Source organism: Thamnophis sirtalis, unplaced genomic scaffold, assembly GCF_051295495.1.
Source record: "Thamnophis sirtalis isolate CommonGarterSnake01/CBP01778 unplaced genomic scaffold, rThaSir2_p1.2 scaffold_10, whole genome shotgun sequence".
Taxonomy (NCBI): Eukaryota; Metazoa; Chordata; class Lepidosauria; order Squamata; family Natricidae; genus Thamnophis; species Thamnophis sirtalis.
In genome coordinates, this window is record NW_028261390.1 from 62,653,361 (window position 1) to 62,664,385 (window position 11,025).

The following is an 11,025-nucleotide window of genomic DNA, read 5'->3' on the forward strand; positions in this document are numbered from 1 at the left end:
TGAAAGACCAAGCATTTGTCTAAGCGTATTTGTTTTAGGATGATGATTAATAAAATTATCTTTCAATATTCATTGGCTGCTGCTTTAGCAACACCAACGAAGATGACAGTGGACACCAGCACTCCTCCGAGGCAAAATTTGTCTGCACACGAGAAGTCTGCGCAAAGGAGATCTTCGCTTGGTAGCCAGGTAATTCTTTAGAAGTAGCACCACTTCTCCAAAGTTAAGAAATGTTACGTTCATTTTTTTTATATGAAGGAAAGCGAATTCTAGAAGGTTATCTCATCATGTTATGTTATGTTATGTTATGTTGATTTTATTTATATGCCGCCCTTTTCCCCTGAAGGGGACTCAGGGCGGCTCACAACTCAACCAGGGAAGGGGAATACAAACAAAGAATTTAAAACGACATAAAAAACAATGCATAATTAAAACACAACAGTCATACCAATTCGAGACGGGGGCAACAGTTCTTTAGTCCCAGGCCTGTTGGAACAGCCAGGTTTTAAGGGCTTTGCGGAAGGCAAATGATTACATGTAATCATTTTGGAAGCTTTCAGATATCTAGGTTTTTTTTTGCCCTGTGCTCTTTATGTACATTTTTAGAGCCTTTTTGTTAATGTCACCCAGTACATCTGGCTGTTCAAATCATATAGAATAAAACATATCTGAATGGAAATTAGATTTTAATATATTTCACTTTAGTGAGTTGACGTTGGTGTCTTTCAGTTTAACCGTTTGGTTATAAATGTTGTAATGTTCGTGTTCTTTAAAATTACTTTTCTATTTGCACCTCTTTCATGTCAGATAATCATTAGGTGCAAAGAAAAAGATGTTTATAGAAAGTTGTTATATTCCCTGAGAGCAACACAGGGATAAATCTTTGAGGTTTCTTCTTTGAATGTTTGATTTCTTTTGGCCTCTGTGAGATGTACATTTGACATTTTTTATGAGTATTTATACTAAGGCAAATCAGAAGCAGCCGACTTACTTCATTAAATGATTTTGCATGGCTCAGTTTCATTCTTGTTGTTATAAGATAGGAGGATTTGTTTTTATTCAGTTATGTCTGTAGAAACAAACCCCCCCCCCCAAAAAGAATGGTTTTTAAAAACATTTTCCTGATATCAGTGCTATTAAAATAATAGCACTTTATAATAATAATAGCACTTTAAAGCAAATAATTGCTTTATTTTCATCAGGTGTGAAAGAACTGTAATTGAATAATTATAATGTGTGTATATTTTTCAATTTCAGCCTTTAAATTCACAATCCGTTGGGCAGCCTCTGGCACAACCAATGATGACCCAGCCTGCAACTTTACAACTTCAGCAAAGCATGTCTCAGGTAGCAACTCAATCTGAATGTTAAAAGCAAAAATAGATACTTTGTGCACCGAAGATACAATACAAAATTTAACACAGAATTTAAAAGATCTTAGCTGAATCAGATTCAGTTCTTAGAGAGAAGTAACTTTTTTTTTAAACGCCCCGGGGTGATCTATGGTCTCTGAAAGGCTTCCTTCCTAACTACTAACCTTGCCTGATCCTACTCAGGTCGCCAGTCCAGATAAGATTGGCCAGGTGCTGTCAGTTGCTAAGGCAACATAAAATTTAAGTACTTCACTTAAATTTTCTCCTTGTTTACTTTTAAGGTTTCTCTAAAAGGTCACTGTTCTCTATGTTGGAATTTTTTGGGTTGTTTTATGCTGTGTAAATACTTTAGCTGATTAAATTGATTTCAATGTGTATATAGCTAACGGTCAGGTGCTTTTGTAATAGTCGGATACTTTTCTTATAACATATTGATTACTGATTCAGATCTTTTATAAAAAATTCTGCTTTGTAGCCAATGCTTCAGTTTTCTGCTCAATTAGGAGCTATGCAACACTTAAAGGACCAATTGGAGCAAAGAACACGAATGATAGAAGCGAACATCCATCGCCAGCAGGAGGAACTACGGAAAATTCAGGAACAACTCCAGATGGTTCATGGACAAGGTCTCCAGGTTAGTTTGAAGTAATTAGATAGTATACAAAAATGAGATTTGATTTCAACAAATAAAAAATGTGTTTATATTTCTATTGGCTATGATGAACTGTAGTATTTTATTTACAAAATTTCATGATAAAGACAGCTATCAATATTTTGATAATTCATTTGTTTAGAAAATTTTTCACAAACATAGCACAGTCAATTCTATTTATATTAATTAATTGGATAATTAACATTAAAGATAGTCCTCATTTAGCAGCTACAATTGGGACCTGCAACTTTACCATTAAGTGAGACATCCCAATTTTATGACTTCGAATTATTTTTTTTAAATGTATTAAATAGTTAAAAATTAATGCAAAGTACCATAAAGAAAAAAATAGAAAAGTAAACAGATTAAAAAGAAAAAAGTGGAAAAAAGAAAGAAATGTAAGAATTTAGTAAAGAAAAAGAAAAGTGATATCTAAAGAAGTAATTACCAATCTTCATCACAAGTATAAACTATTTTACTAACTTTTCACCTCCTCTTAATTTACAACCAATTGGATCTGTTCATCCAATATAATATCTATAAACAAACCCATAAAGCATTATCATTTTGGTTGTGGTAGCAGGTACAGTCCATTAAGGAAATAACCTAACTATTTTAACCTTAATTAAGAAACAATTTTTATAGTTCTTTCTTTTACTTCTAACAGTCTTAATTTTTAATCCATTCAAGTAATGTCCTAGAACTTTCTTTCTTTTTCTTTCTTTTTAACTCTTTCTCATTAGATTCTTTCAAGTTTTAACAAATCTCTTTTGTAGAATATAAAATAATTACCCCGATCACTCCCTTGGTTTATTATTTGTAATTCCTTTTTTTTTTATTGTTGAAGCATCAGCCAATTTCTTCCCTATGTCCATTTTTCCCATGTTTTTCTTGTAGTCTGCCATTTGTAAATCCATTTTCAACTCTGTATCTGTCTCTATCTTGTGGGTTTGTTCCTCTTTTGCCATTTCTTCCAAAATAACTTGGATAGCATCTATCCATAGAAGCAACATTGCTACTTACATTGTCAATATTAACTTCTGATTCCATTTTTCAATAGTAATTTTCAGTATTTCCAATATTGTAATAGTTTATGTATTCTTCCCCTTTAGTTCCCTCCAGTGTGCAAATTTTGAAATTCTTTATCTCTTTTATGTTCAGAACAACTTGAACATGGGAAGAATTCTTATAATTAATTCCAACATCTTACGTCAGATTTATCTGGATTCTTAGTTTATCACTTTCTAAAATCAAAATCTTAATTCATCTTTTTCTGTTCATTTCAATTTTTAAAAGTTCTTAAGCTCGTAGTTATTCTTTCATTAAAGAATTAATAATAGGCTTAGCTAGAGTTTTCATATTTATTACGCCAAAGGCTTCTGGGAGCTGAAAAATAGTTAATCTGCAATTTCCAAATTTGATTAGAAAGGGGAGTATGAGAAAGTAGTGTCCTTTTAAAGGCTCTAACTTGAATGAAATGGCTATTCACTCACATCCCAGTGCTCAAAACCTAAGCTTTGTGGTCTGCTTGCAAGGAGCAACTGTCTGGGGTACCTCTGGGTAATTTCACATCCTCCCTTTATCCAAAGAGCTGTTCTATTTACCATCTCTTTATTTTTCACCATGATTGGTGAAAACGACAGAGTTGTTTTCAGTCTGACATTTCTTCCTCTGAAAGTCTTCCATTTTATTTCAGCTTTTCTTTGCTCTACAGACCTGCAAATGTCAGAAATTGAATTGAATTGAATTTATTGTATTTATATGCCGCCCTTTTCCCCGAAGGGGACTCAGGGCGGCTCACAATCCAAGTCAGGGAAAGGGGTACAGATAAGGGATAAAAAAGACGAACAGAACAATACACAATTTAAAAGCACACAACACCATTCGAGAAGGGGGGCAAAAGCTCTTTAGCCCCAGGCCTGTCGGAACAGGCAGGTTTTAAGGGCTATGCGGAAGGCCTGGAGGGTGGTGAGGGTTCGAATCTCCGAATCTCCACGGGGAGCTCGTTCCAGAGGGTCGGAGCAGCCACAGAGAAGGCTCTCCTCCGGGTAGTCACCAGTCGGCATTGGCCGGCGGATGGTATTCGGAGGAGGCCTAATCTGTAGGATCTAATTGGTCTATTGGAGGTAATTGGCCTCCAGAAAAGAAAAACGAGGATTACTCATAAAGTTAATTTTCATCACCGTTGTAATTACAAATAGTCTCTAAATGAATAAGTTGCTAAACAAGGACTACTTGTAGGGGTTATTAACAAATATTCCTTAATAGTTATATTATTATATGTTCTGCTGTTAATTACCAGAGCTTTCTTCAATGTATTGCCCTTAAAATGTATTGCACATAGCCAATATATCTGGAGCAGTGTTTTTCAACCTTGGCGACTTTAAGTCCACAGGACTTAAAGTCGCCAAGGTTGAAAAACACTGATCTGGAGGACACCAGGTTAGAAAAATTGAAAAATAAAAGTAGAAAGATATGCTGATTTAGAATATATGCCGCTAGGGACTTTATGATTTATGTGTTTGCTTAAAAGCAAGCTCTGTTGAACTGAATGGCTTATTTCCAAGTATATTAATTTCTCATAAACAATGTTACTATACAAAATAATCATGCGATGATCATTTAATTGTTGGTAGTATTTTAAGCATTGATACGGACTATGTTTCTTCCAAAAGATGTTCTTGCAGCAATCTCCTCCGGGGTTAAACTTTGGGTCTGTACAGCTAGCTTCTGGAAACGCATCAACTATTCAACAGATCACACCAATAAGCATGCAAGGCCAGGTTGTTCAGACTAACCAGATCCAAGGTGGCATGAACAGTGGACATATTGGTTCTCAGCACATGATGCAGCAACAATCTCTGCAAAGTACCACAGCACAGGTAGTAGATAGGATTCAGCTATACGGTGACGTTTTGCAGAGTTGTGTAATGCAATGTTTCTCAACCTTGGTGACTTTTAAACGGGTGGACTTCAACTCCCAGAATTCTCCAGCCAGCAACGTTGGCTGGGGAATTCTGGGAATTGAAGTCCACCCAATCTAAAAGTCACCAAGGTTGAGAAACACTGGGTAATGTTTCAGATTCAGTTGCAAAATAGTGATTTGGAGCATAGGGGTGAAGTAAATTTGTCATATCTGTGCAACTCTTTAAAACAGCCCACTTTTTTTTTCTTGAAATCTGCCATTATGGAATTTGATCCTCTTTGAGTCTCTGCATGCTCTGAAGCAACTTTCTGGACATAAGTACTCCATACCCTAATTATGTGTCACAAACATCTCTTGCATCTGTGTGATATCTTGTCACCAGAGTGCTTCCTGAGCAGCATTTCTTTTGTTAGCACATGTCTTCAAGAAGAAACTGACTTCTTTGCATAAGGAAATACTTACAGGGCAGGAAAGTGTAACTCATGAGCCAAAATCAATTTTTGGAGAATTGCATGGGGAGCATGTAGTAACGTGAATTGCTCCTTCTGTTAAGTATCTTACGTTGATCCTTTAATGTGTAATAAACAGTATCTCTTATTCTTTTGATTAAAGGTGCAGAAATAGGCTTTCCTCTTATTTTAATTCCTATTCTTTTCCAAATCGGATTCCTAGCTGTACGCAATTTCATCATAAGATCTACATCTCTAGTGCTATATAATGTTTATAGTCACAGCTAAACTCAGAAAAGGATATTGTATGAGTACTATAATTGGCTCATAGTTAACACTTTATCTTAACTTATCTTATCTTAACTTTATTTGTATGCCGCCCTTTTCCCTGAGGGGACTCAGGGCGGCTCACAATTCAGGGGGAGGGAAGGACAAAACAAGTTATACACATGAAAACAATACATTGTTAAAAAAAGCACAACAGTCATACTATTCGGGTGGGGTTGAAGTCTTTAGTCCCAGGCTTGTCGGGTCAGCCAGGTTTTAAGGGCTACGCGGAAGGCCTGGAGGGTGGTGAGGGTACGAATCTCCACGGGGAGTTCGTTCCATAGGGTCGGAGCAGCCACCGAGAAGGCTCTCCTCCGGGTAGTTGCCAGTCGACATTGACCGGCTGATGGAATTCGGAGGAGGCCTAATCTATGGGATCTTATTGGCCTAGTGGAGGTAATTGGCAGTAGACTACTGTTCCTTTCCGCTGGAATAGTGATAGTTCACATCTGTTGAATGAAGCTGAATAATTGTCCTGACAAAATATTTTATTTCTGCAGCATAATCAACAAAACATTCTCAGTGGACATAGTCAGCAGGCGTCTCTAAGCACCCAAGGCCAGAACACGCTATCAGCCCCATTATACAACACTATGGTAATTTCCCAGCCGGCTCCAGGAAATGTAGTCCAGCTTCCTTCAAATCTACAGCAGACCAATAACCAGAACGCTGCCATCACCACATTTGCTCAGGATAGGCAAATCAGGTGAGTGTGACTCTGACAGGATTGTTCTGGATAGCAGAATTGGAAGGTTACGTATATATGATAGTTCTCTTTAAACTTTGCTTGGAAAAAGTTTTCTTTATTGTGAAGAGAAAACTAGAAGGATTAAATGAGGGAACTAGTTTAATAAATTAAGAAACAAGAGAGACCAACTTGAATATGATATTTTGATATGTTATCTACTAACCGTGGGGACAATTTTCTGGAGCTCTGCTGCTGCAGCACTTAATTTTTGGGGGGAAAGGGAGAGACAGCATGGGTAAAGTCACGATGCAGCAGAGGTAGATTAGTGTCATATGTGAAGGCAAAGATAGGATATTTTTTTCTTGTTTGTTCTTTCTTTAAGGTTGGGATTTTTAGAAAGCTTATTAAGCTCATTTTAAGATTTCCTACAGTTTTTATGCTGTCACCCTCAAAGTGCCGTCCCTTTTCTAATAAGGCAAAACAAAAACAAAAAAGGCCATGCTGACAGTTTTCAACAATTGTGGTCAGAGGAAGCACAAAAATTATTTCTGGGGACAGAATGTTGGGAGACTTTGTGGCTTCAGGTTGGCCCTTCCTGATTTGTTAAAGCAGCTAACGCAGTGTTTCTCAACCTTGGCAACTTGAAGATGTCCGGACTTCAACTCCCAGAATTCCCCAGCCAGCGAATGCTGGCTGGGGAATTCTGGGAGTTGAAGTCCGGACATCTTCAAGTTGCCAAGGTTGAGAAACACTGAGCTAACGGGATGCCATATCTGGTGATGGTAACAGGTTGCCTTCATGCCTGACATTGACTTTCTTGAAATTATGTGGCTATAAAGATGGGGGAAGAGGCCTTTTCGGTCATGATACCAAACACTTCCTAACAGGAAAGGCTGATGTCTCTTAGCTGGTGAATAGATTGATTTGTAATTCTGCCAGTATATACCTTCAGCATGTAAACTTTTTAAAATTTAGTTAACTAAGTGAAAATGTAATCATGTAAAACTAGTTGCATTAAAAAATTGCTGATAAAGTAGAAACCTATCAGGCAGGATCTCACTCAAAATGTTGGATCCGTTGGAACACAACAAGGCCGCTGTTTTGTGTGACACTTCCTGGCAGTCCAAGCCGCTACAGTTCACCTTAAGTCAATTTAGAATACCTGGGAGAGACAACTGATACTTATTTGCTTTCACAGGTTTTCCCAAGGCCAACAGCTGGTGACAAAATTAGTGACTGCGCCTGTAGCATGTGGGACAGTAATGGTACCAAGTACCATGTTTATGGGGCAGGTGGTGACTGCTTATCCGACTTTTGCTGCACAACAGCAACAGCAGCAGCAACTACAGACATTATCGATACCGCCGCAGCAGCAGCAACAAGAACAGCACCAGGAGCAGCCCCAGCAGCAACTTGCTTCAGTTCAACCTCCAGCTCAGGCTCAGCTGACTCAGCATCCTCAACAGTTTTTACAGGTGAAACCAGAAGGAGCCAGCTCTCTGAACCCCCAGGTCAATTAAACCAGAGTAGTGTTTCTCAGCCTTAGTAAGGTGTGACAGGTGGACTTCAAGAATTCCCCAGCCACCTGTTAAAATAGTAAAGTGTAAAAATAAGAAGCTGAATATATTGATATAGTAGAAATACACCGAAGGGAGGAGTAGAGGGAAAGAAGAAAGAGGGGTAGAGAGGGTGGGAGAGAGGATCGGAAGGAGGGTGAGGTGGAAGGAAGGGAGTGTATTGGGAGAAAGGAATGATAGAGGGAGAGGGGAAGTAGGAGAGGGGAATGTTGGAGGGGAGAAAGGAAAGTTGGAGGGGGGTGAAAGAAAGGGTGTATGAAGGGTTGAAGTGGTATATTGGGCTTGTATTTTGGGGAGTATTTTTGACAAGGATGGCTGTGGTTATTGTTCAATGCTATATGGCCCCGGTTTTGCACAGTATATAAGTGACTGTATGAATTGAAAATGAAAATAAAACATTTGAAGTCTAAAAAAAAAAAAAAAAAGAATTCCCCAGCCACCTGTTGAAGTCCCATACAGCTTAAGAGATGCCAAGATTGAAAGAAAGAAAAAAAAACCCCACACCAAATTAGAGATATCTTCAAAGAACTTTGTAGCACCATCTCCCACAGACAGATCATGCGCATTTACAACTTTGGTGCCTGTGTATTATGTGCTTAGGTGTACAGTACACACCTTTCAAAGTGTATAATTTCATTTATTAAATTGATAGGCCGCCCAATCCCGGAAGACTCCGGGCGGCTTACAACGAAAGAAGAAAAGAAAAAAAAAGCAAAATAAGTTAAAAAAAAAAAATCGTTTAAAATTCACAACACACACATAATGCAGGGCATATATTAAGAATTACCAAAAATACCAGGTTCTGTTCTTGAAAGGTGAATTTTTAAATAGTTTTAAGGTCAGATATTCAGGCAAGAGATTTGGTTGGGTTTATATATTGCATTTCTCCCCTAAAACAAATGCCTGCAGTGAGCACCTCTCTGGCATTCTTCTGATTTACAATTAGAACTATTGCTTTCATTTAAATTTTTTTTTATTATTATTATTATTTTTGCCAATATTTTAATTCCTTGCATATGTCTATGTATGCTTCCCTTTGCTAGTAAGAGGCGTGAGTAAATACTTATTTATGATCCAATTACAATATAAAGAGGCAAGAAAAACCCGGAATTGAAGAGCACGTGTTCTTATTAATAGCAGTAGGAAGAAAGCAAAAAATGTTTTACGAAAACATACAACCTTGATTTTAAAACTAAACATGTTTAAAAATAGCTTGTGACATAGCATATAACTCATTTGTTTAGTGCTCTGAGTGAGAGTGTGGGGGGCACAGAGACACACACACAGCCAGTACTCCTTCCTATTTTCCCCACAACAAAAACGGTGTGAGGTGAGTTTGTCTGAGAAAGTGGGAATAGCCCAGTCACTCAGCTCGCTTTCATGCTTAAGGCAGGACTGGAACTTGGTGTCTTGGCTTCTAGCCTAGTGCCTTAACCACTAGACCAAACGGGCTCCTATTATATATAGATATTGTGGGATATATATATATACCCTATTTGGACACATCAGAAAAAGGGAATTCCCCCTTTCCCTCTGTATAATAAATAAGTTGCATTTACAGTATGGGATCATAACGTGATGTTGTTAGGTAACCTGCTTCTGTTCCGACAGCTTAACCTCCCCTTCTCGTTTATATATATTTGTAGACATCCAGATTACTTCATGGAAATCAGTCGACGCAACTGATTCTCTCTGCTGCTTTCCCACTCCAACAAAGCACTTTTGCCCAGTCGCATCACCAGCAGTCTCAGCCACAGCCGCCGCAAATGCCACGACACAGAGCTGACAGCATGACAGAGGCTTCTAAAGTGCCACCCCAATAGTGCGGGGGGGCTTTGCTCCTGGGAGCAAGACTGGCAGGGGAAGCGCTCCGTTTGTAATTGCACTGGAGACGGTGAGACAAGAGTCGGCAGATTTTGCAACGCGCAGTATTGAAGTCCTTTTAGCTGCCTGGAATGTATCCGCTGAAGAAAACTGTACGACGTGCGAGGGGATTTCCAGGAGGTGTAAAGCTTGGAAGAGATGACGGGAAAGGGACAGGCCGACTCTTGCCAGGAATGTAATTGCTGTGGTTTCTGTGCTTGGCTTTTCTCCAAAGGCCATGAGTTACTTTGTCCAGATCAAAGTCAAAATGTTCAGTGGACTAAACAAGATACTTACAATTAAGTTTGCTCAGATTAAGTGTTATGATGGACAGGCTGTTGCTACAGCTATTTTAAGTATCCCTGCAATTATGCTCCAAAGCAAAGTTGTTATTATTATTATTATTATTTTCATATTACAGGACAGTAAATATTTTCAAAATATCGAATGGAATCTATCTTCATTGTACAGATACTGTAAAATACTGTGTATATGTCTGGTAAAAAGCAAGAGAGCAGGATATTTTATATGATGCATGGAACTTGGTTTGAATATGTTTTTCCCCAAAATTTCACCAAATGTTCAAACTACTATTTTTCATCTGTTTTATACCTGTTTGTCTTCTCCTCCATCGTGGAATCTGTAACCTGCACGGTCATTTATTCTCACCCGTAAATGTGGGCACAATCTCCTGTGTGTAGTTTATGTGTGTAATGTCCAGTTTGTTCCATGAGGTGATAGTGTGTTCAGGTTTGTGGAAATTTTTGCAAGTTAAATTATTGATGAAATAATTGACTCTTTGAGCTGTGGGGGGGTTCAAGGCATTCAATTTCATAAATACCATTTGTCATGTATCATTTCATGAATATTTTTTTTTCCTCTGGAAAACCAATAGGAATTTGCACTGCTCTGTTTTTGATGGTTTGGAATTGTGATTTCCCCAAAGCTGTCTTTTGATATAATACATAGTTGCAAATATTTATGTAAAGCATATGGTTTAAAATATGAACATGATTTTCACAAATGACTCAAATATAGGAATAATTTGCACAAAATATATTTAAATTTAATAATTGTAGGCACTTTTTAACTTCTCTGCCGTGGGAAATGTGATTTCGGAATTTTGTTGGAATCTTTTTATTCTCCTGTAAAATGTTAACCTTTATTTAA

The 11,025-nt window shown here is 37.8% G+C and overlaps 1 protein-coding gene across 5 annotated transcripts in view; it reads left to right on the plus strand.

The window, feature by feature from the left end:
• Positions 1 to 10,303, plus strand: part of CLOCK (clock circadian regulator) — a 55,713-nt gene extending 45,410 nt beyond the window's left edge. For 4 of the 5 annotated variants that reach the window (XM_087724721.1, XM_087724724.1, XM_087724723.1 and 1 more), the window contains 7 exons: positions 89 to 189; positions 1,258 to 1,347; positions 1,849 to 2,007; positions 4,701 to 4,907; positions 6,228 to 6,433; positions 7,614 to 7,890; positions 9,639 to 10,303. In XM_087724721.1, coding sequence (XP_087580847.1) covers positions 89 to 189; positions 1,258 to 1,347; positions 1,849 to 2,007; positions 4,701 to 4,907; positions 6,228 to 6,433; positions 7,614 to 7,890; positions 9,639 to 9,815 — 1,217 coding nt within the window. In that variant the 3' untranslated portion in view covers positions 9,816 to 10,303. The remainder of the gene's footprint in view (positions 1 to 88; positions 190 to 1,257; positions 1,348 to 1,848; positions 2,008 to 4,700; positions 4,908 to 6,227; positions 6,434 to 7,613; positions 7,891 to 9,638) is intronic. The other variant, XM_087724725.1, reaches the window with a different exon arrangement.
• Positions 10,304 to 11,025: the final 722 nt, after the last annotated feature.